Source organism: Acanthochromis polyacanthus, chromosome 14, assembly GCF_021347895.1.
Source record: "Acanthochromis polyacanthus isolate Apoly-LR-REF ecotype Palm Island chromosome 14, KAUST_Apoly_ChrSc, whole genome shotgun sequence".
Classification (NCBI taxonomy): domain Eukaryota; kingdom Metazoa; phylum Chordata; class Actinopteri; family Pomacentridae; genus Acanthochromis; species Acanthochromis polyacanthus.
This window is the reverse complement of record NC_067126.1, coordinates 39334804-39360647: the sequence shown is the minus strand read 5'-3', so window position 1 is coordinate 39360647 and position 25844 is coordinate 39334804. Positions and strand designations below refer to the sequence as shown.

Here is a 25844-nt window from a genome sequence, read left to right as displayed (position 1 = left end):
TTTTTCTTTTCTTAATGCTTCCCCACTTTGTTCGCTTTGGTTGAATGTAAATATTCATTGATTAAGACACAAAAATCAAAACATACTTTGTGCAAAAATCTAATCAGGAACAATGAGTGAAAAACGCCTCTGTATGCGGATACGAAGAACATGATGCTGAACATCTCAACCACAAAATGATCATTTGAGTCACGCCTTTTATTTTGAAACTTCATACCAGTGGAGCAATCTAATCACCCCTTCTTACAGTTTATGCCGCGGGCAAATGAATGATGACAGACTGGTGAGTTGCTTAAAACAGAAATGATCAAGAACAATGCGACTTTCAAACAGTCCAAAATTAAATCCATATTTGGCCCAACAACACGGATTTCCCTCAACTGCTGACTGCTAGAACTTTTTTTTTACCCAGCTACCCGTTATAATACAATCAAATCAAAGCAAGAAAGTTTGAGTAATTACAGGAAATCCGGCCAAACCGCAGTGGAATTTCACCTGAAAGCTTCCTGCTTGCAACACGATAAAGAGTCAGAGAGACAAGATAAGCCTGATGATGAATAATGAGTGTTACCCAGTATCTGCTGTCATGTGGTGACATCCTCGCCTCCTTCGCCAGGACATGTCGGAAAACAGCGGACAGCAGCTGCTGGTGAAGGCGCGATTCAACTTCCAGCAGACCAACGAGGATGAGCTCACCTTTAGCAAGGGTGACATCATCGGCGTGACTCGCCAGGAGGAGGGCGGCTGGTGGGAGGGGATGCTCAACGGCAAGACCGGCTGGTTTCCTAGCAACTACGTGCGCGAGGTCAAGGGCTCTGGTGAGTACCTCGACTACCTGTGGGCACATTTTTCTAACGTGAATATGACGGATGATAAAGATGCTGTGATTGGGAATTACAGAGAAGATGCAGATGGACATACTGGAAAAAATGCCCCTCTCAAAACAAGAAAAAAAAGCTTATTTCAATGAACTTTTAAATTGAAATAAGTGAATAAAATCTGCCAATAGAACAAGTAAAAAATGGCTTGGTAAGATTTCTTTAAATAAGATATGATATTTAAAATATTGAGATCTTAAAATTAGCTGGGAAACTTATTTTAAGCTTTTTTTTACTAGGATTGTCAAGCTTAAGTGTCTTAAAATAAGCCAGATATGCTTAAAAAATAGCAATTTTTCACTGAAAAATACATTTTTGCTTTCAGGTAACCTCCTAATTTGAAATGTGTTAATCCTCCTATTGTCCTCATTTATGGGCACCAAAAAATATAGTTTCCTTGTCTGAAAATAATCCAAAAAATCTGCAAAACAATTGCCCAAATTTCTGAAAATTTGCAAAACCTGCAGGAAGAAAATTCCAATAATTCCTTAAAAGTTTCCCTTAAAAGTTTTATCTTAAAAAATCCCACAAATTTGGCAAGAAAATGTTTTTAAATCTTCCAAAAACATCCTAAAAATATCTAAAGTGATTACATATATTTCAGTACAACTTATATATTTTTAAGAACATTCACGTAAAAAACATTTTTTGTATGTTCTAACATTTCTTTTTTCCACCAAAAAATGTTCAAAAATTTCCCGAAAATGTTGAAAACGTGGATCAGAATCAGAAGTTTCACTGTCAAAATATATTTTTCCCCACATTTTGAAACTTTAATACGGGTCAATTTTGACCTGTAGAACAACACGAAGATAAACTTTGAGTTTTTTTGTGAAATTCAACTCAAAGCCAGATAATTTCAAGATTGTTTGACTTAACAAGGTATTTCAGATGCATTGTCTTAAAACAAATCCCTCTATGTTGCTGAAATGTCTCTTGTTAAGTGAATGTATCTTCAATCAAGCGGGATGAGACATTCTGACTGAAAATAAGGCAAATAAACTTGGTAAGATGTAGAGTTTTTGCAGTGCAACAGTGTGTAGAAACACTCCTATGTTATAACACCATGATGCTAATACCTCTGAGTATTTGGTGCAACCTCCAAAATGAGCAGTTGCATCCCTCAAACCACGTATTTCTAAATAAGCGTCCTGCCTCTGCGTACATCTGTGAGTAAAGCTTTTCTGCGACCACTCCACAGCATCACAGCTGCATTCGTCTCTGCTCCAGCTGGCCTTCTGGCAGATGTTTTTTATTTGCTTGTGCAACAGGTCGAGATGCCATGTGGCGTCTCTGTAAATATACGCAGAGGAAAACGAGACGTGCTTTCTCTGCTCAGGCTTAAATCCACTGCAAGTATGGTTCAGAAACTTGCAACCTCTTGTCACTTTAGGACACTTTTGGGGCATCTGGGAGTTTTCTGGACTCTGTTTGCACTGTACTAGCCAGAGTTTTTTCATTGGCTCATCCTGTTTTTCTTTAATTTCTCTATGAACATATACATTTCAGCCTCATGCATTTGCTGTGTTGGCATAAACTGGTACCACAGTTCTATGAGAAATGAATGGCATTATGGTGGTGAAAAGATGCTGTGGCTTTGACGTTGCTGAAACAAAGCGTTTTGTTCTACCTGAATTTTATGATTTATTGTAGACACACATCTTAGTAAACACGCAGTATGACATCCACTCAAAGTTAGCCAGTGTTCAAACCTCCATCCATCATCTATACAACGCTCAGTCCTCGTTAGGGTTACAGGGTTATACCAGCTGATGTAGGGTGAAGGCAGGGGACACCTGGACAGGTAACAGTCTATCACAGGACAACATTTAGAGATAAACAAACACGTAAGGACAATTTAGAATCACCAATTAAGCTCAGCATGTTTCTGGACTGTGGAAGGAAGCTGGAGAACCTGGAGAAAACAAGGGAGAGCATGGAGACTCCATGCAAAAGACCTCAGGAAGGTCGAACTGGGATCTTCTAGCTGCAGGGCGACAGTGCTAACCACCACGCCACTGTGCAGCCCTCTAAAATTCATGTCACTGACGATTATTTCCCCTGTTTCTCAGGATGATAATCATTATTTGTACTGAAATATTTGCTTTTTATACAATTTAGTTCAAATTAACTGTCATGCACGGACCATTAAAATACTAAAAGTCATGAAACATTTATAAAAATACATAGTCGGACGCCCAGGTAGCTCAACCGGTTGAATGGGCAACCAACCCATGAACAGCAGCCTGGCTTCAGTTCCAGCTCACGGTCCTTTACTGCAGGTCTTCCCCTCATTCTTGTCCCTTCTTTCCTGTCTGCTTCTTGACCAATCTATACATAATCATTCATAGTGGTCAGATATCCTGTAGGTAAGCACTGCAAAGGCCAAAATATTGCCTCTCGGTCCAGTTTCAGGCATAACTTGCTTCCGGTTTGGTGTTTGCTGAAGTAGAAGTATGTGCTCTAAACCGTTTTCATTTTTCTGGATGCAGACAAACAAGTGTCCCCCAAGTCTGGCACCCTGAAGAGCCCACCCAAAGGCTTCGACACCTCTGCAATCAGCAAGACGTACTACAACTTGGTGAGGAAACAATTCTTTCTTAACAGTCTTCTGTCGGTCTTATTTTGCTTTTATTTACTCTCCTGTTTCTCTCCTTTCCCACTAACATCGTGTTGAAATTCAAGGATACTATCTGCTCCTTGAGGGCCTTTTTTTTCTTTATTAATGCCTGTTTTTCTGCCTGTGCTGCTTCCATTTGTAAACCCTCCTTGGAGAGAGTCTCTCTGCTCAGTTATCTAAACTGTGATCACAGTCGCCTGATAAGAAAAGTCAAATTATTTTCTGCCTCACACACCGTGTAGGAAGCATCTTGTAGTAGTAGCTGTAGGACACATTTGTTTGTCTGTTTATTTGGTACATGTGGCTGATTGTGGGTAACTGATGGAACTGAATCAATATTTGGGTTGTTGATGCTGATTTTGTGACACTTTGAGTTGGCCGACTGGTCTCACCCACCTCTGATTTGGTGGATGCAACACAAAAACCTTCATTGTATGAAGAATGACTCGCTGTTTTTCTTTTTAGATTTGGCACACAGTGTTGTTTGAACATGTTAGAAGCAGTATTTCAACACAGTTAAACTTATTCTTCAGACAGATTTGCTGTGTTTTGAGTCTCTTGAGCCAATCTGCAGGATCAGCTAATCGTGAATTTTGTGGGATCAGGAATACACGCCAGACTTGCTGTGCTTTTATGGATTCATAACTCAAAAACTGTAGCACTAGTGCATGAAATAAACAAATCTAACTGTAATCCTGACTGCAATAAAGAACACAGCTGTTCTACCAAACCCTATGAGACATGGACTCTTGTGATTTAAGCCGTTTTTCTTTTTTCTTTTAGGTGTTACAGAACATTTTAGAAACAGAAACAGAATATTCCAAGGACCTGCAGAGCCTCCTGACGAACTACCTGCGACCACTGCAGAGCATTGACAAGTATGACTCATTTAGACAGAAATCATTACCTTTATACATGAGATTTTTACACAAAGCTCCGACCACAAAGATGTCCTGAGCACTTGATTTTCATTTACGTGTGGCTGAATGATGTCACGTTTTTCCCGCAGACTGGGCGGCTCGGAGGTGGCTCTGATTCTGGGAAACCTGGAGGAGATCAGCACCTTCCAGCAGATGCTCGTCCAATCGCTGGAGGAGTGCACCAAGTCAGTCCCTCCCCGCACCCACAGCCCCACTGCAGCAGCATCCTCAGGGTTTCACAATAAGCAGAGCGACATCTAGTGTTGAGCTGCGTGTACTACAGGATGCTGGACCGCAGAATGTGAAAATGATGCTTAGATTCTGTAGCTGCCCCTCCCAAAAAAAAACTTATTTTAAGAAACTTTTACCTTGACATAAGAGGGAAAATTTGCCGATAGAACAAGTGAAAAATGGCTCGGTAAGATTTCTTGAACTAAGATATGATATTGAGATTTTAAAATTAGCTGAGAAAACTTATTTTAAGCTGTATTTTACTAGCACTGTCAAGCTTCACTGTCTTAACCCTCCTGTTGTCCTCATTTACAGGCACCAAAAAACATAGTTTCCTTGTCTGAAAAAAATCCAAAAATTCAGCAAAAAAAAATCCCCAAATTTCTGAAAATTTGCAAAACCTTCAGGAAGAAACGTCCAATAATTCCTGAAAAGTTTCACTTAAAAGTTTTTTTTAAATCCCCCAAATATGGTAAGAAAATTCTTGTAAATATTTAAAAAAAAAATGAGTAAAAATCTTCCAAAAAAAAATCCTGAAAATATCTGAAGTGATTCCATATATATCAGTGAAACTTCTATTGTTTTCTTTAAGAACATTCACATAAAAATCAACTAAAATCCAGTTAAATTCACTGGATTTTGGTTGATTTTTATGTGAATGTTCGTAAGAAACATTTTTAAAATTTGTTTTTTTCCACAAAAAATGTTCAAAGATTTCCCAAAAATGTTGAAAATGTGGACATCAGAAGTTTCACTGTGATAATGTTTTTTCCACATTCCACAGGATGACAAAACGGTTAAAATAAGCCAGACATGCTAAAAAAAGTCGCAGTTTTTCACTCAGAAACAGATGATTGCTTTCAAGTAACCTCCTAATTTAAGATGCTTTAAAAATATTTTGTTTTCTTGTAAAATTCAACTCTAAACAAGATAATTTCAAGATTGTTTGACTTAACAAGATATTTCAGATGTACTGTCTTAAAACAAGTCCCTCTATGTTGCTGAAATGTCTCGTTTAGTGAATTTATCTTAAATCAAGTGGGATGAGACATTTAGACTAAAAAAAATATTTTGTAGTTGTAGTATAATTTGCATATATATTTAAGTATGTCGTCCATCTGTGATCTCTGTTTTCTTTAGGCTTCCAGAAAGCCAGCAGAGGGTGGGCGGGTTCTTCCTCAACCTCATGCCACAGATGAAGGCTCTCTATGTGGGTTACTGCTCCAACCATCCCTCTGCTGTCAATGTCCTCACCCAGCACAGGTACGTGTACATCAGTTGGATTCAGTTTTTCTTGTTTAGCTGCTGTTTGCTGGTTGTAGCATGTTCCTGTAATTTCAGTACAATCCAAGGAGACGGAATGAAAGAAAAATGAGTTTGCAGGAGGTGGTTGCAAATCACATTGTGGAGGATTATGGTCAAAAAGTTCACTCTAGATCAACACAGCTGCATTTCCATCCCATATTTGACAAGTATAACATGAGAAAGGTTTCATGAAAAGCACAAAACTCCCCAAAAATGTACTCAATTTTGCTGAATTGAGTACATTTCCTATTGTACACATAAAGCTTTGTTTTAAAAAAGACTTAATGTGTGTAATAGGAGATAGAAACCTGACATAAATGAACAAGAAAAACAATTCCTCAAGACTTTAGTCCATTTTTCTCTCATAGATGGCCAAAATGTGTTTGTTTAATCCTTTTCTTGGAGGTTTTTAATGAGTAAACAACTGGGGTCCGAATGGCATGCTTTTTCCTTTTAATTAAACTCCGGCTGCCCTCACAGCCCCGAAGCAAATGTGACGATAAGAACAGCAGCAGCTTCATGCTCCACCAGGTCACGACCAGCAGAGGTCCAGCAGATCAAAAACTGCATTTTTCCTCTTTACCAATGTGTCGAGACGCAACACAATAGAACAAGATTATCTGGAGCTGATAGGCTGGATGTAATTTTGACAGTCGTGGTGACTTGAAACGACCTGTGAAGACCTTCAGAGAGGAGATAATTCAGTAGGTAGAGGCTGAGCTGAATGATGCCATTTGTTGCTTTTTAAGCTGTCCATCATTCTAAATGGGTTTAGGAATCGTTCACAAATTCCAAATCATGACAGACTGAAACACACACTGACTGTATAAAGCCGGCTCAGAGCTGCTGCTCTGACTGTGAGGTCATTTTTAACATCATTAACCCTCCTGTTGTCTTCATTTACGAGCACCAAAAATCGTGTTTCCTTGTCTGAAAAAAATTCAGCAAAGAAATTTATAGTTTTATAATTTACGATCTGCAGTTAATGTCTTCTCTGTAATTTTTACACTTTGAGGGCCGGATTGGACCCTCTGGAGGACCACTTTTGGTCCAGGGGCCTCATGTTGGACACCCCTGCTTTAGAACCTGTGAAGCTGCTGGGTCATTCCATATCATTTCAACCAGTGGTCCCCACCTGACCCTCTGAGATTTTGCTAAGTTTTTACATACATTTAGTACATTATATATGATGGGGAAATCCAAAATTTGAATGCTTTATTGTCATTAGTTTCAAAGTTACGGCCATTTGAAGTAGGTAGGGGGTACCCTATTATTGCAGCCAAAATTAAGACTTGAAATTTTTGACCATTTTCAGACTTCTATAACTTCTGAACAACAAAAGACAGAGATCTGAAATTTTCAGAATCATTTCACAGTGACCTATAGTCCTCAGAAATGTGAAAATATTTACTTTATATTTATAATTGCATGTTACAGAGAATGACAAAGTTGCGATTTTATCCATCACGAACTTCTAAACTGCTACATTTGGCCACCCATTACACAAAAACTAATCATCATATCCATTAGAGATTTTATGTGGTATAATTTGGCTATCTAAGGATTGGATCTGTATAAAATGAAAGTGCTATGGTATGTAATGCATGAAATATGAACAGCTACAAATCAAACATATCTGTCCGACCTTCGGATTCAAAGGTCAATATCAGCATGTGGGATAGGTGGTATCAAAGAATAAAAGACATCATGTGGAATTACAGGAATTTCCCTAAATTTTGACACCAAGCACAACTTGCTTCTATAAACCCTTCTATGTTTAATGTTCAAACTAAATATATTTAGTTTTCTTAAAATTGGTTGATTTCATACGGAATGACCCTGCAGTGTTTGATGTAGAGGTAATGTTCAGAATAGGTTGTATTTTTCTCTGTCTTTGTCTTGCAGTGACGTTTTGGGGGAGTTTATGGAGGGCCGCGGTGCCGTCACTCCTGGCATCCTCACCCTGACCACAGGCCTCAGTAAACCCTTCATGAGACTGGACAAATACCCGACTCTGCTCAAAGAGCTGGAGCGGCACATGGAGGTGTGTGTCTCCGCATTAAACAGCCGTCTCTTGTTGTGAGCTGCGTGTTTCTTATGCGGCATGTTTCTGTTCTTGCAGGAGAGCCATCCTGACAGGCCAGACATCCAGAAGTGCATGGCGTCTTTCAAAAACCTCTCCGTAAGCTGAACACGCTCCCGCTCCGGTCAGACACTTAATACGAGATGAAATGAATTAATAGCAGCCCTTGAAGCCGTTGTCTGTTCCCATCACTCCAGGCTCAGTGCCAGGAGGTGCGGAAACGTAAGGAGCTGGAGCTGCAGATTCTCACCGAGTCCATCCGGCTGTGGGAGGGAGACGACATCAAGACGCTGGGTTCTGTGATCTACATGAGTCAAGTGTTAGTCCAGAGTCATGCATCAGAGGTACCCACACCGTCACAGCATCCCCTGCACTTCACCCTGCTCTGAACTGCTGCAAAAAGTCAATCTCACCATGCACAAACCACAGTTTTTATTAGTTATATTATATTGGCCAATTCATGTCAAAGAGTCACAAATATACGGTCTGAAGTTTGCAAATGTTACATTGTCCCTCGTGTCGTCCTGCAGGTCAAAACTGACCCGTTTTAAAGTTTGAAAATGTGGAAAAATAAAGTATTTTCACGCTGAAACGTCTGGTGTCCACATTTTCAATAGTTTTGGGAAATCTTTGAACATTTTTTCATAGAAAAAAGAAATGCAAAAAATGTTTCTTAAGAACAGTCAGAAGAAAAAATCCACCAAAAAAATGACCAAATTTCTGAAAGTTTGCAAAACCTTCAGGAAGAAAATTCCAATAATTCCTTAAAAGTGTCCCTTAAAAGTTTTATTGTTAAAAAAATCTTGTAAAATTAACCAAAATCTTGTAAATATTTTCAAAAAAATTTGTAAAAACCTAAATTCCCCAAATTTTCTAAAAAATCCTTTAAAGTTTCCTTGAAAAGTTTTATTTAAAAAAATCCCCCAAATTTGGCAAGACAATTCTTGTAAATATTTTCAAAAAATGAGTAAAAATCCTAAAAATATCTAAAGTGATTCCATATATCAGCAAAACTTCTAATATTTTATTGAAGAACATTCACATAGAAGTCAACTAAAATCCAGCAAATTTGGTCGGATTTTGGTTGATTTTTTTGTGAATGTTCTTAAGAAACACTTTCAACATTTCTTTTTTCCACCAAAAAATATTGCTTCCTTGTCTGAAAAAAAAAATGCAAAAATTCAACAAAAAAATTCCCCAAATTTTCTGAAAATTCCAATAACTCTTTTAAAGTTTCCCTGAAAAGTTTTATTTTTTAAAAAAATCCCCCAAATTTGGCAAGAAAATTCTTGTAAATATTTTTTTTAAAAAAATGAAAAAATCTTCCAAAAAAACCCTACAAATATCTAAAGTGATTACATGTATATCAGTAAAACTTCTAATATTTTCTTTAAGAACATTCACAAAAATATCAACCAAAATCCAGTGAAATTCGCTTCGATTTTTTTGTGTGAATGTTCTTAAGAAACATTTTCAACATTTCTTTTTTTTCCACCAAAAAATGTTCAAAGATTTCCCAAAAATATGGAAAATGTGGACATCAGGAGTTTCACTGTGAAAATAGATTTTTTTCCCCCACATTTTCAAACTTTAAAGGACGTCAGGAGGGGTTAACTGTGTCTTAATTGAGCTGAATCCTTTTAGTCGCAGCCTGACAGGAACCTCCCCAGTAACAGTCTGCATGATAGTAAGATGCTGTGTGGGCGCATCGTATTGATTCATGCAAAGATAATTCTTCGTCTAAACAAATGGCAGAATGTTAAAGACTGTAATTGTGTCTGGCTTGCTCTTAATGCAAATAACTGGTACTCCAACAATCTTTGCAGTGACTTTTACATCTTCCGTGCCTTCTGTGCAGCAATTATTTCAGTAAAAGTAACTGAAACTGCCCTCGTTTAGGCATCAAAACCCCACTGTTAGCTAGAATATTAGCGGTGCAATTGAAGTGCAAACCAGACGTACCGGTGCAAGCAAACATAAACACTTATAGAGGTGTAGCTTTAGTGTTAATTCAGCTCGGATTTCTGATTGATGCCTCATTATTCTCTTTCATCTACTCTCTCCTAACCCCTCTACGTTTCTCCCTCTCTGTCTTTCTCCTGAATGTTCTTTTGTTTTGTCAGGAGAAGAATGAGCGTTACCTCATGCTCTTCCCCCACATCCTCCTCATGCTGTCTGCCAGTCCCAGGATGAGCGGCTTCATATTCCAGGTCAGGAAAGTTCCTTTTCCCAAAACACTCCTGCACATATTGCAGCACGTAAAAAAGATCGTTTCTCTTTCCTGTCATGCGTCTGATGTTTTGATTTCTCTCTCTGCAGGGAAAACTGCCTCTTGCTGGGATGATGGTGACCAAACTGGAAGACTGTGAAGCCCATAAAAACTCCTTTGAGCTCAACGGTGAGGTCACATGAGAGGAGCTAGACGCTGAGTTCATTGATTTAGAATAGAATATATACTTTATTGATCCTTAATAGGAAATTGATTTGAAACCGCAGCCGTTAATCCTCTTGTTGTCTTCATTTACAGGCACCAAAAAATATTGTTTTTTTGTTTGAAAAAAATTCCCCAAAGTTCTGAAAATTTGCAAAATCTTCAGGAAGAAAATACCAATAATTCCTTAAAAGTTTTATTTTAAAAAAACCCCTAATTTGGCAAGAAACTATTTTCAAAAAATTAATAAAAATCCTCAAAAAAATCCTAAAAATATCTAAAATGATTCCATATTTATCAGTAAAACTTCTAATATTTTCTTTGAGAACACTCACATAAAAATCAACCAAAATCCAGCAAAATTCACTGGATTTTGGTTGATTTTTATGTGAATGTTCTTAAGAAATATTTTTCACATTTCTTTTTTTCCACCGAATTTGGGGATTTTTTTAAAAATAAAACTTTTAAGGTGAACTTTTAAGGAATCGTTGGACTTTCTTTCTGAAGATTTTGCAAATTTTCTGAAATTTGGGGAATTTTTTTGATTTATATCAGACAAAGAAACAATATTTTTGTTGCTCGTAAATGAAGACAACAGGAGGGTTAAATCGTGAATAATTGTAAAAATATTTGGCATAAAGAAAAAAAGCACACTTAAACTGAAAAACAGCGAGCTAAAAAGCTGCATCGCCGGCGTCCTCTGGTTTTCTTTTGGTTTCCAGTAAATGTCGTGAACAGCATTGCCGCTTTTTCTGCAGGCACCATGTTCGACCGTCTCCAGGTGGTGTGCACCAACCAGCAGGACCTGCAGGACTGGGTGGAGCACCTGAGCAGGCAGATCAAACACACCGCAGCCACAGCGCCGAGCCACAAACCCCTCACCGTTCCCTGCCACACGGTCAGCCGCTCATCATTCTGTTGATCCTTTCCCTTCTGTTCATTCACACCCAGTTTGACGTAAACACTGTGAATGTATGAGCTGATTTCTCACTGCCTGTGACCCCTAGAAATCAGGTTACCATGAGAGGCTGACTCGCCTCATGTCTGACAATCACCTGAAGTGACTCTGCAGCCTGATGTGAAGCGCTTCATATCTCCCACTGGAAAGGCTGCAAAGCACAGTTGCATTTAATGAAATGAATGCAAAGGCATAATAATCAGCATTTATCCACAGGATGAATTGACTTTTAAACAGTAACGATAATATTATTTACAAAAGGCCTCTTTGTATGTCGGTGGTTGCATTGTGAAAGAGATGATTATCACATAAAGAACTTATATAAATCTACGACTGATTAAAAATAAGGAGGTGAGACATGGAAGAAATGTATCTGTCAGGGGATTTTGGGCATATCCAACTGGGAGTAAATCCCTCAACATCTCCAAGACGCACTGGAGAAGTTACAGTTCCATCTGGCTGGATGATGCTTTGGGGTTTTGGGCGTCTGGGCTGGTTAGAGAGACGTCTTCTAGCCTGAACATAATGTTAAAAGAACCGTCTTTAGTAGTTTTTTTTGTTATAAAAACTGCAGTTCAGATGTAAGTTTGAAGTGTTTGAATGACAGTATTCAGGATTTTATGTAATGTTGATCATCACTTTACCGAGAACTGAATCCAATTCAAATGAAAAGCATAAAAGTCAGAATTTATGCAGCCGGACCCTGAAGTACCCTGTAGACTTGTCATTTGTTGTATTTACCTCCCCTGGTTCACTCGAATGAATATCTAAAATGTCTGTAAAACAGTTTCATTTTACAAACAGCCTCATCTTTTCCAGTGATTCTGTATCTATCGATTTCTATATAAGATAAACCTTTATTGCTCGCCATGTCAGGGGAAATTTCCAGTGTTACAGCAGCAGCATCTTTCAAAGCATCACTAACCACATATCACATAATCCCAAACCATCAGATTTGCACAGCAGCTCTTGCACTGCTACATCTTTTTCTACTTTTTAAACTTATTTTTTAAGCCACTCTGTACTGTATTGTTTAGTGTGTCAATACTTTCCTATTTCATTCTCATTTCTCATCCCTGTATATATTGTAAATTTTATTACGACTATTTTATTAATATTTTATTACTATGTTCATTGCTGCATAAGCTGCTGCAACAATGTGAAATTCCCCCAGACGTGGGGAGAAATAAGGACTATCTTATATTATTTTATCTTATCTTGTCCCGTTTTGTCCTCTGTACTGTATTAATAAGAGTTATAATAACAATAATATGTGTGTGTATGTATACGTCTGCATATAATTTCTATTCTTCATTTGTACATTTTGCACTAGTAAGTAGCTGATTCTTTATTTCGATTGCAAACATGGCAATTGTGAACTTAAATAGATGATTCCACATTGAATATTTGATTAATTTCCTTGTACAAACTGTACCCCAACAACCCTGTTAGTGCTTTATAAATGCACCCTTGCACAAGTTTTCTACCTCTCTGTGATGTAAATCCACACATAAAAACCAAGTAAAGAGCAGGGTAGTGTTTTACTAAATGGTCAGCAAACACGTTGTTCTTGGCAGCAGAATCGTTCACCGGGTAACAAACTGGGCTTTTTGTTTTGTATCCCCAGCTCCCGTCTCACCCCCTCACCCCGTCCCGGCATGCTGAGGGGAGGTCCATGACGGTGGCTCCTACCTACCACACCCTGCCTCACCCGTCCTCCCACAGCACCTCCCTCAGCACCATGATGTGGGGCCCGCTGGAGCCGCCCAACACCCCCAAACCCTGGAGCCTGAGCTGCCTGCGACCTGCACCCCCACTGCGGCCCTCTGCTGCCCTCTGCTACAAGGAGGTGATGGATGATATGCAGTTTAACCCCCGTGTCGTTCTGCGGGTCAAAGTTGACCCGTTTTAAAGTTTAAATTGTGGGGGAGAAAACTTCTGATGTCCACATTTTCAACATTTTTGGGAAATCTTGGAACATTTTTTGGTGGGGAAAAAGAAATGTTGAAAATGTTTAAGAACATTCAGAAATAAATCAACCAAAATCAAGTGAATTTTGCTGGATTTTGGTTGATTTTTATGTGAATGTTCTTAAAGAAAATACTAGAAGTTTTACTGATATATATGGAATCACTTTAGATATTTTTAGGATGTTTTTTTGAAGATTTTTACTCATTTTTTGAAAATATTTACAAGAATTTTCTTGCCAAATTTGGAGTTTTTTTACAGGCACCAAAAATATTGTTTTCTTGTCTGAAAAAAAAATCCAAAAATTCAGCAAAAAAATTTCCCAAATTTCTGAAAATTTGCAAAATCTTCAGGAAGAAAATACCAAGAATTCCTTAAAAGTTTCCCTTTAAAGTTTTATTTTCAAAAAACTCCCTAAATGTGGCAAGAAAATTCTTGTAAACATTTTTTTTTTAAAAATCAGTAAAAATCTTCCAAAAAAAATCCTGAAAATATCCAAAGCGATTCCATATATATCAGTAAAACATCTAATATTTTCTTTAAGAACATTCGCATAAAAATCAACCAAAATCCAGCAAAATTCACTGGATTTTGGTTTATTTTTATGTGAGACACTTTTCACATTTCTTTTTTTCCACCAAATGTGGTAATTTTTTAAAAATAAAACCTTCAAGGCAAACATTTAAGGAATTGTTGGAATTTTCTTCCTGAAGATTTTACAAATTTTCAGAAATTTAAGGAATATTTTTGCTGAATTCTTTCAGGCAAGGAAACAATACTTTTTGGTGCCTGCAAATGAGGACAAACGGAGGGTTAAAAATGTATGTGCTTGCTTTTTAATGCAGAATTTATATTTAATTCTCTGCCTTTTTGTGCTCTCTGTGTGCAGGATCTTAGTAAAAGTCCAAAGAGTGTGAAGAAACTGCTACCAAAGCGCAAACCTGAGAGGAAGCAGTCTGAAGAGGAGTTTGCCTTGAGGAAGAGTATGTTTAGAGTCTTTTATTTTCTCATTACAGATATAGTTTGACACTGTGGGAAATGGCTTAATCTCCATCTTGCCAAGAGAAGATTAATTCTTTCTGTTGATTAATCTGAATCTGTAGTCTGATGATGCCAGATCCAGTTACTGGGAGCATTTTGTATTCATGTACTGCAACTTATAAAGGTGTATTAAGGTAAAGATTAGCGGCAGAGAGTAATTAATGGGATGCTTTTAAACATTATGTTACTTTTCTTGTTTATTTGCTGTTAACAGAACATATGTTCAACAACGAACATTCAACTTTTACAACAGAATGCACGTCTTAATGTCCACATAGCAACATTAGGACGTAGCAACTAACAATTACATTTGTGTTTAGATTCAGAAACATGATCTAATTTGTTCACAGCTGATGTTTTTGCTGGACCTAAAATCAACACCGCCTATAACCAAACAGCACATGGTATTTTACACAAAGATTCTTCTGAATATTATATATACAACTGAGTAAAATGTAAAGTTATTTCTAAAGATCTAGTAGTAAACCTGATGACTACTTTATATGAAATAAGTCAGAAAGCCTTGGAGTCTTCCAGTCTTTTCTTCAGGAGGAAATGACATCATGTGGAGCAGGTCATGTGATCTGGAATTAACACACTTCCTGGAGAGGAGTTTTTGGAACGGGGCACTTAGTGGGAAGGGATTTAATTTGATATTTTCCATATAAAATGTGATATATTGCCAAAAAAGAAATATCTGTCCTGATTATCTCACCTTAATAAAAGAACACAATCCAAGCTATTTGTGAATCAGCTCATTTTATTATAGTTTAGCTCATTAGAAGGTGGTTGGTGTTAAATTCAGACGATATTTAGTTGACCTTTTAGTGACATCCAGTCATTTTTTTTATCAATAACTGATTGATCCCAAAATAAATAATTATGGAACTTGTAGAGACATGATCATAATAAAGATTTAAACTTTTTTTTTTTTTACTTTTAATAAAAATGTATGCAGATATATCCCATGGACTCCAGAAGTCCCTCAGTTATGGACTGAACCATCTGCTGCTGACTTGATCTTTGTACTGAACCGCTGCTTTCTCTCTTCCTCAACATGTCCAGCTGTTCTTTTCTTGTTTGCAGATTCTCACATTTATGGACAGACTAAACGGTTAACGGTGAGACGACACATGAACGTGTTAATTCGTTGCTCCTTCTGTTTCTCAGGTACAGCGGCTCTGGAAGAAGACGCTCAGATCCTGAAAGTTATCGAGGCGTACTGCACCAGCGCCAAAACCAGGCAGACTCTCAACTCCAGTAAGAAAACACTAAAACTCATGCATGTATAGAGCGGCTCATGGTGGAGCTTGCTGTCTTTGCTGAGTGCCTTTCTTTAACGCTGGTATTCTGAACTGACCCTTCTAACAGTTTCTTCTCTTCTTCCCGTCTCTCCTCCATTCCTTTGGCATTGCTCTGGTTTACCTTGAGTTCCTTCCTTTTTTTCTTTTTTGTTTTCTTCATACTGTGCTATAATTTCCTCCATGTGTTCTGATTTCCTCCATCATCTCATCCTGCATCTGTCTTTGGTTGTATGATTTATCATTTGTTGCTCCGTCCTCGCTCCTCTTCCTTCGACCACCGTTTCCTCCCTCCACGTTTGCAACCCGGCCGCCTTCAACCCGACCAGCCTGGCAGGGCACCGACCTGATGCACAACCACGTGCTTGCAGACGTGGACCAGTCCTGTGTGGACTCGCCGGGCCGCCGTAGCAGCGTGTCGCGGCCAGAACTGACCTCCGACCTTTCGGAGGACTCTGACTATGACTCCATCTGGACCAGCCACAGTTACAGGATGGGCTCGGTGCCGCGCAAGAGCTGCATCTCCCACCAGAACTAAAGAACGTCCAGTACTGCCACGCCGTGCTGCGATGTAACGTACAGCACGCTTACCTCTTTTACCGTCAATGTATTACAAACAAAAACTATAGATTTTTTTAATTTATCTATTTATTTTTTATTATATTCGTTCATTTTTTTTGGTTAACTTATTTGGTTTATTTATTTTTTTTGGCCAATTCGTTTGAAGATGTTTAAAGCATCTCCCTGTTGCCTTTGCCACTTTCCCTTTTATGTGCCTCCTCTCTTTCTGTAGTTGTCATGCAGTAAGTGTTTGGTAATTAATTGTTCATTTATCTTGAATGTGACCGCTCCCCTTGTTCGACCATAGATGCGGTGGACTCTGGAGTGGATTATCGGGGAGGGAGATCAGGTGGGAGGGAGCAACGGGGACTGAGCTTTTCCTGTCTGATATTCAGATGTAATTCAGGAACGAGTGTATTCTATTTACTGTGTCTCTCCAGTATGTGTTTCTAAGGGTGTGAATGCTCAAACATAGCACAGATGCGACACAAGCACGCACACATTCCCCCGCTGTCTGACCACATAGCAGCATGCGAGTGTAACGTCCAGATTCTCAAAGCTTTCCGTCATCGCTGTCAGCATAATTTGCAGTTCTGGTCGTGTTTCCGGCCCTTAAGCGGAAAAAGATCCAACGTATTCAAAGAGCTAGTGAACATTTAAAGCCCTTGCTAACTTTTAGTAGTTTGTGAAATTCAGTCCGTTCTTTGTCGTTTGTCGTAGCTGCTACAGAAAGAGGAGATTATCACATACGCTTCACTCTCTAGTCAAGAGCAAACTGGGTAGAAGCCAGTGTGCTGGACTTAGAAGAGTGGCTATTAAGGGTCAGTTCACCCAAATTACAGAGAACATGTTTCTACCTTTAATAGTCTGGAAGCACGCAGATAGTTTTGATTTAACATGTCGAGCGTTTCTGGAAGCCCAGATACCAGACTCTTGTGTTTTTAGTGAGCTGACCCTTGATCTCATTCATTTTAATAACTTCTTTTATTGTGTAGTCTCCTGAACATCATCCTCCATCAGCCTGATCTTCCATCCAGTGAGATCCGGCTGTTACTGTCACAGGGTTGCATTTATGCCGTTTTAAATCTCTTTTTTAAATCTCTGCTGTATTAATGGAAATCACATAAAAGCAGGCATAGTGTACCAGCCAGGCGCTAAGAACCTAAAGCAGTCCTGTCATACAAACCGGATGCGTTTGCTTTGGTGTGGAAGTGTCTCCTGGTAGTTCAAGGAATACTTTGTCATTTTGGGAATTACACTTACTCGCTTTCTTCCCTGGAGTTGGATGCAAAGATCGATACTGCCCTCATATCTGTTCATTCGTTGTGAACCTGAAGCTTCACATAAAGACTGAAGGCTGGATTGGAACTCCTTTAAGACTTGCTATTTTAAAACAGAAACTAAATACGTTCCGTTTATTTCTATTACAGTTGCCATGTCTGTGGTTTTCTCCCCAATTTGGCAACTTTTACTTCTAGTGTTGCCTTGGGTTGATATTTTTGTTTGTTTGTTTGTTTGTCAGGCCTATTTTGCATGCAAATTACATGAATAATATCTAAAAAAAAGGTTTTTTTTAAATTTTAAATGAAATAATTTAGCAAGCTGACTCTAGATCGGTACGTGTACACACAATGCTGCAGATCTGGCAACCCTAATTTTAGCTTTAGATGTGCTGGCTGGCTGATAGAACCAAGTGGGAATTTTTACTTTTATTTTCTTTTTTTTTAACGCTACATGTGGCTAAACACATCAGCTGCAAGCATGAGCAGATACTGACCTTTTTCCACTCATTTTTTAGAAGGAAAGTGTCTCTAAGTTCATGTTTCAGTCTTTCAGTTTCTGCTCCAATGCTCATTTCTTTGACTTTCTGGGTCAGTGTCTAATAGCCAGACTTTTGGTTTCATAGTCAACACTTAAACCACCTAAAACCAACATGGACGCCTATAACCAAACACCACATGACAGTTTACAGAAAGATTCTTCTAAATATTATTTATACAACTGAGTAAAATGTAAAGTTTGGTATATTATCTCAACTTACTAAAAGAACACAATCCAAACTATTTGTGAATCAGCTCATTTTATTATTGTTTAGCTCATTAGAAGGTGGTTGGTGTTAAATTCAGACGTTATTTAGATGATATTTTAGTGATATCCAGTCATTTTCTATTAATAAGTGATTGTTTCCATAATAAATAATGATGGGATTTGTAAAGACATGATCATAATGAAGATAAAAACATTAATTTTATTACTTTTAATAAAAATGTATGCAGATATAGCACATGAACAAAAGTTCCTCAATTATATATTGACCCGACTAACTGCTGACTTTAGCGTGGTATCGAGCTGCTCGTCTAACTCTCTGACAGAAAGCGAATACATCTGTCTTCCCAACGTGACGATCCGTTTCCTCGCGGTGTAGCTAATGTCGTATGCTCTGATAATTTGAACCGGTTAGCGTGATATCACTTGCAAACGTCCCTTGTGTCACAGCAAACTAGCACCTATGCTCTGCCTCAGAAGCCAGACCCGCCTCTGAGGCTCCCCGTCCTATCATGCATTAATGACTATTTTTATGAAGAAGTATTTTTCCAGTATTGGTATTAAAAGTACAGGTCGACATCCTCTTACAGTAAGCAATGTGAGTGACATATGGAAATATATTGGTCCACGTTACAGTTTGAACTGAAAAGATTTCTTTATTGTATTTATTACTTTGTATACAGGCGTTTTTTTTTATTTATATTGTATTCTGTATGTCAATGTTTACAAAATGATCCCTGGATGAATCATTTATTTTCTTTCTTTTTTTTAAAACTATGTTTTATTGGTCTGTATTGAAGTTTACACTGATAACATGAAGTGTTGGAATTATTTTGCACAATCATGTAACGGGGCCAGCGGGTGGGAGCGGGTGGGCGGGGGTAGAATCTGTTAAAATTCTGTACTTTTTGTCGTCTACCTAGAGTGTGTACGATATATCCTAAAGGTAGACTTAAGTATTCAGTGTTTCTGTAAAGTAAATGCTCATTCGTAGTGTAAATGCTCACCTTCAGTGTTTTGGTAGCATTGAGGGCTTAAAAAAGAAAAGAGAAAAAAGAAACGAGAGACTGCGATTATACAGGAACATTTCTATGTGAGCTACTCATTCAACCTCAGAATACTGTCAGAGTGGACTTGAAATATAAAGAGCACATACGGTAAAGTCTCCCTATCTGTAAATACTAGTCGTCTCGGAGCAAGAAAAAAAATCCATTCTACCTTCTATGAGTATTTGAGCTGAGAATCTCACTGTCCTGATATCATGTGCTATACTTTGTGACAGGTGTATTCTGTGGTTTAAGAAACTTAAGTCAAACTGTGGGACAGGCAGGGTTGTCTTTAACCAACGGTGTCCTCTGTGTGCTCTAATGTTGTATTCAGTTCACACACGTGACCATGTCTTATCTGCAAACAGCGCCTTCAGTGTATTTGTTCTACACTGCTGAAGTGTTCGAGTCCCAAACGCTGTATTATGAGTTTTGAATAAATCTGTCATTTGGTAGACGCTGGCCTTCTGGTGGTTTGTTGTTGGAGGACGGCAGATCTCATGGTGGAACTGTCATTCATTTAAAAATGACACAGATTTGTGCTGTTAATGATTGAATGAATGCTTTGTGAAGTTTGTCCACGGCTTCTTAATTTCCTTCCACTGTCCTCTGACTCTCTGAATCAAATGTGAGCATGACTAACACTCTAGCACTACCAGCTGTGCGCGTTTTTGCTTCTCTCTGATGACTCATCGAACCACGAGGTGAGACTGAGTGAAGCTCAACTGTTGTCTTTTATAACAGGACCTCGAAAGGAGTCGGGGCTGCATGTGATCATCCACGGAGAGGAGAAAGTCCTTGTGGAGGATCCCAGCCGCAACGGGCAGAGTGCAGTGGAAGAAAAGTAAGATAACTGATCGATCTCTTTATCGCAGGGATGTCAAACTCATTCCACAAAGGGCCGGTGTGGCTGCAGGTTTTTGTTCCAACTAAGCAGCATCACACCAGACCTGACTCATTTAATCAACCGATCTCAGTCTCCAGACAGGTGATTGGTCAGACTGTGTGCTCTAGGCTACAGCATTTAGTTCCAACATATCTACAGCACACAGTCTGACCAATCACCTGTCTGGAGATCGGTTGATTAAATGAGTCAGGTCTGGTGTGATGCTGCTTAGTTGGAACAAAAACCTGCAGCCACACCGGCCCTTTGTGGAATGAGTTTGACATCCCTGCTTTATCGTATCCTGTGTAAAGACAAAAAAGCAACAATTTAAACAACAGATTGAGGTAATGGTTCTAGAAGTGCTGCACATTCATATGAAAATGTGCTTAAATGTGGGTGAACGGTGCGATTGTTTCGAACTATTTTCACCTGCGGATTAATACATATGGTGCTCCAGTGAGTTTTTGTAGAGCAAGTTACTTTATGTGCAACTTTATCAAAGTTTTGTTTAATAGTTTTGCAAAAATGGAGGTCTACTGCATGCAGAAGTAAGCTGTATCAGTAGGATTAATAATTGCGTATTAGGGGCCGACAGATATCTATTTTTTGAGGCCAATGCCGATATTTGGCAGAAAAAAAATTACGATAACAGATTAATTTGTTGACTATAAAAAATCCAGAATATTTTCAGATTTATCCTTTCAGTAGTGTTAGTAATGCTGTCCTTATTGGTAAGCTTCCTGGTTCAGGTTTGTGCTTTGGGTCCGTTTTAAAGTTTGAAAATGTGGAAATCCAGCGAATTTCTTTGGATTTTGTTTTATTTTTATGTGAATGTTCTTAAATAAAATATTAGAAGTTTTACTGCTATATATATGTAATCACTGTAGATATTTTTAGGATTTTTTTGGGAAGACTTTTACTCATTTTTTTGAAAATATTTACAAGACTTTTCTTGCCAAATGGGGGATTATTTTTAAAATAAAACTTTTAAGGGAAACTTTTAAGAAATTATTGAAATTTTCTTCCTGAAGGTTTTGCTGAATTTTGGGATTTTTTTCAGACAAAGAAACATTATTTTTTGGTGCTCATAAATAAGGACAACACGAGGGTTAAAGCAACAATCGTACATGTAATTTAATGATTTTGATTGATGCAGTCATAAAAGTACATTTTATTTTGTCGCAGGAGCCTGGTGGATGTGGTGTACGCCCTCAGGGATGAAGTTCAAGAGCTGAAACAGGCGAGTGTGTGGAATGTTTCCTAAGCTATGATGAGGTAGTTTGATTTTATGAGCTTTGAAATGTGAGACACAGTGGACACAGTGACTAATTGTTCTACCTACTGCGTGTCACAATGACATGAATAACATGGGTGTTTACGGCTGCAGGATAACAAGAAGATGAAGAGGTCGCTGGAGGAGGAGCAGAGAGCCCGGAAGGAACTAGAAAAAGTAGTGAGGAGGGTGCTGAAGAGCATTAATGACCCGACGTGGGACGAGACGAACCTGTGAGGCTCGAATCTCTCTGAAGAAGGATCCTCATGAGTGGACTTTGCTTGCAGTGTGTGTGAGTGTGGAATGCACACACTGACATTCATAATTTAAGGTTGCGTGAGCGAGAGTGCATCAGTGAACAGGTAATTGTTGGAGATGGAAGTGTGTGAGCTTTAAGAGGAGTGTTGCTACTGCTGAACTGCCTCGACCATCGATTCCACAGTAACATTCCCTGAACACCAAGCAAAAGGAGAACTAATCACTAGGACTGGCCCGAATAGTGGTTTCTGGCCTCCGAATGTTCGGGCCCTATCAAAGACGAATATCCGAATATTCGTTCCGCCCCGTAACGTCCGCCCAAATATTTGGATCCATTCGTCTGGTCTCCATTGTGCAAATGTTGCCATTGTTTTGTCTTCAGTTAAACTGAGGAGGTCTTCAGCATCTTGTCTTGTGTTTACGCAACGAAGTGTAGCGTGATGTCAGAGTCTGCAGCAACCCGGCCATTCGGGTGGTGGTAAGAAACACGAATGGAGGAGCCGAGATGAGCTGAACACGAAGGGATGAGCCGAAGTGGGCCGAAGGCGAAGGGAAGAGACGAGCTCCGAATGTTTTCGTCTGGGGGGAGGAGGGGGTGATCACATAGACATATGTGTATATGTTTATGTGATCACAGGACGGGATGAACCGATATGGGCCGAAGGTGGAGGGAAGACGGTAACGCCGTATATTCTTTCCGCCCGGTAACGTCGAACCATAGCGTACGAATATTCGGATATTCGGGATATTCGGGTCCAGCCCTACGAATCACACACTTCTATCACTTCTTCATCCATCATCGTCATTATCGCCTCTGGCTGTGTTCAGGAGGCTGGAAGACGACCAGAGAGAGCTGCTCTCCTTCTGTTTACAATCATTTCACAGAAACAGCGGTACATAAACGGTACTTTAGTGGCGTTCATGGTCACAAAGGCCCTTGGATGACTCTGAACTTGAATAATGCCTCTCTTATGTTATTTAATTTTTATATGGGATGATTTTTTTTTCTATCTTTCTCAGACACGGACTGAGCTTGATGTCTTTAGCCTGTTAGCAAAGCGTGTGCCAGGAAACTCGTCTTTTGTGTCTTTTTTATAAAAATCTTTTTTGTGCTCTTTGTCGTTTGACCACTTTCTGGGTATCCTACGGGAATTGTACAGATGTTTAACTTGTACTGTATGATGTAAATACTGCAAAAATATGAGCCTTTGTCCTTTGAGAGAGAAATAAATGTGTGCTTTCAAGGATGGCTGAGTCGCTGCTGAGTGTTGTCCACATCATAAGGGTTGTTCAGGCTTCAAAATCTTTGAAAAATAAAGCTTATCTTTTCCAATTTTCAGCTGCGTATTCAGCAATAATAGGGAATAAACTATCAAGGCTTGATTGGCTCAGCTTCCACATCAATGGTAGCATTTTTATTCCATGTTTTCTGTGTTGTTGCTAACCCTACTCTAATCCATGCTAATGTGATCTTTTTCTCAGCAGTAGAAGCTAGATATTTAGCTAGCTGTTACTGCTGACCACTGATGGAAAACAGTCCAAAGAATGAGTCTGATCCTGATAATATGAGGTAGAGAGAGACATTCAATCAAGGCTGACAATGGATGAAAAGATGGAAAATAGAAAAGGACAAGCCTTTGCTCTGCCCATTCTGTTGGAGAATGTTAATTCCAGTTTTTTATGTGATTCACTGTTTTCTTCTTCTTCTACCAGATAAAAAGGTCATGCTAACAGGGTTGCTGTTCCATGCATATTAATTATTACTTACAATATTATGTTGATTATGAAAAATGTTCCCACAATTTCAAGAGACATCAGTGAAAAAAAAAATACCAAAAAATGAGATTAAAATGTAATTTTCACTGTTTTAGTTGATAGTCAATTTGTTCATCTTCAGGGTGGGACAAGAGGAAAATGATTTTTTTTAGATTTGGTCTCATTTACACACCAGCTGCATGTTTTAGCATTTTGTACACAGATTGTTTGAAATTTGACGGCTGGGGCGTAAAATGTCCTCCAATTTTGGAATGACCCGTAAGTAAGAAAGAAGCTATGCTGTTCATCATCACACACAAAGAAAGAAAAACGAGAACAGTCGACCACCAGTCTGGCAGATCAAGCACCTCCTCCGTGGCCCCGGATCTCCAGGGGCCCAAATACACCTATTTATAACTCTGTTGTCTTTGTTTCTTCATTCTAAAACATCCACAAATTAATTCAGTAAAAAAACAGAATGAACAACCTTGGGCTGTCTGGATAAGAGACTCTTGAGAGATTTTCCCTTTTTTTTTTTTTTTTTACATTCGTATCACCAGGTCAGAGTAAGAATTGAAAAATGTGTAATTAAAACTGTAAATTAGAGAGTAAATAAAATCTTTTTCTAACACCGATAAAGTAACACTAATGGTTCTAACAATGCTCAACTGAAACTTGACCAAAGTAAGAGGAAAAGACATGAAGCACAACAAATCCATGTTGGTTCCAGGAGTTTTCTGTGAGTGTGTGACTCTGCATCCTCTGAAACATGTGCTTTTATAACATACGATGTAGAGAAAACAGACTTCCAGAGCAGGAAAGGTTAAGTGTGTTTCAGTTGGTTTAAGTTTGTTTAATTGCAAACGTTTTTAGGAGATTGAATAGAATAGAATAGAACTTTATTTGTCATTGCAACAAGTACAACGAAATTGCAAAAAGCCCTTCAGTCAGTGCGAAACGGTGTGAAGAAATACGATAAAATATGGAGTAAATAAGATAAGATAAAAATAAAATAACATAAAGATACAGCCATGGCCATAAGTTTGGACACAGCATGGCTTCCTATGTCTGTTTTGATGTCTATTACAGAACATAACTAATATGTTTTGACAGCACCAGTTTAATTAGTCAACAAATCAGCAAGGGATATAATATTATCAATAAATTCCAACAATTGGAACAACTTTGTTCCCAAAACATAATATTAGAAGAAAATAACAAAAAAAAGCAGTACTTTCACAACCGAATTTGGTAAGAATAACAAAATGACACCAAACTCTTTTGATGTTTTTTTTTAAATATGAAACTTAATATAGTTCTCAGGAGTTGTGTACTGTATTGTAAGTGACAATTTTGTGGTATTTTCTAAGATTCACAAGCGTCATGGTACTTGTGTCCAAACTTATGGCCATGGCTGTACAATAAAATAAGGTAAGGTGCAAAATATTGCAACCGAAAAAAAACAATATCAAATAGAACAGGTCAAAATTAAACTCACATGGTGCCTCAGAATTAACTATAAACAACAACTAAAGAATAAGGCCAGCTAGTTCAGCATCATAGTTCCCATTTCACTCCATTTTCAAGGCACATATTGTACATCCTCATTTCATTTATCTAACAGCTTTAGTCTAGAGATGAATAATCAACTAATGAAGTCTGTATGTAAAATGTAGACGGTGTGAAGCTCGATATGTGATGGAAAGCAAAGGAAATGCATCCCCCAAAACTTTTCAATCACTGTAGGTAAATCCAGAGGAGGTGGGAGCACTCAGGGGTTTCATTAGATAAATAAACACAAAAAACTCAACTACAAGTAATAGCTCTTACTGAAAACACTCTTTTGTCTAATCCTAATGTCAAATGTGATGAATAAGTTCAAACATTTAGAGTCATTTATTACAAATAAAACCCTCTGTGGACTCACTGAATCCTCTAACAGGTTAGAATTCTCATAAAGTTACTACATTTAGTAGTAAATGGTAGTTAGTAGTGCTGTTCAGGTGAGGAGTTCAATATTTTGTGGAATTGCTGTGGTATATGTGCCGATTAACTTGCATTTATTTTTATTTTTTTTAACCTAACCTACAATGTAAAAACAATTTCCATTAAAGACATTATACCAAAATAAAAATAAAGACAATCTACCAGCAAGGATACCAGAAATAATAAATTTAAAATATCAGAATGCTGCAACATTTAGAAACTGTATGGAAATAGTGGGAGGAAAGGAGGAAAAAAGCTAATATCTGTAGGCTACAATATATTTTTGTGCTGATTTGA

At 38.3% G+C, this 25844-nt stretch overlaps 1 protein-coding gene across 3 annotated transcripts in view; it reads left to right on the top strand.

The window, feature by feature from the left end:
• arhgef7a (Rho guanine nucleotide exchange factor (GEF) 7a) overlaps positions 1 to 23053 on the top strand; it is a 37695-nt gene extending 14642 nt beyond the window's left edge. The window contains exons 5-23 of one of the 3 annotated variants that reach the window (XM_051958488.1): positions 617 to 818; positions 3371 to 3459; positions 4282 to 4376; positions 4508 to 4603; positions 5790 to 5912; positions 7860 to 7998; positions 8077 to 8136; positions 8235 to 8381; positions 10161 to 10247; positions 10357 to 10435; positions 11227 to 11366; positions 13054 to 13275; positions 14284 to 14377; positions 15606 to 15695; positions 16066 to 16251; positions 19670 to 19674; positions 20148 to 20233; positions 21461 to 21515; positions 21663 to 23053. In XM_051958488.1, the coding sequence (XP_051814448.1) occupies positions 617 to 818; positions 3371 to 3459; positions 4282 to 4376; positions 4508 to 4603; positions 5790 to 5912; positions 7860 to 7998; positions 8077 to 8136; positions 8235 to 8381; positions 10161 to 10247; positions 10357 to 10435; positions 11227 to 11366; positions 13054 to 13275; positions 14284 to 14377; positions 15606 to 15695; positions 16066 to 16251; positions 19670 to 19674; positions 20148 to 20233; positions 21461 to 21515; positions 21663 to 21785 (2118 nt within the window). In that variant the 3' untranslated portion in view covers positions 21786 to 23053. Of the gene's footprint in view, positions 1 to 616; positions 819 to 3370; positions 3460 to 4281; positions 4377 to 4507; positions 4604 to 5789; positions 5913 to 7859; positions 7999 to 8076; positions 8137 to 8234; positions 8382 to 10160; positions 10248 to 10356; positions 10436 to 11226; positions 11367 to 13053; positions 13276 to 14283; positions 14378 to 15605; positions 15696 to 16065; positions 19845 to 20133; positions 20234 to 21460; positions 21516 to 21662 lie in introns of those variants that run through there. The other 2 variants (XM_022207025.2, XM_022207027.2) reach the window with 2 other exon arrangements.
• The last annotated feature ends 2791 nt before the right edge of the window (positions 23054 to 25844 follow it).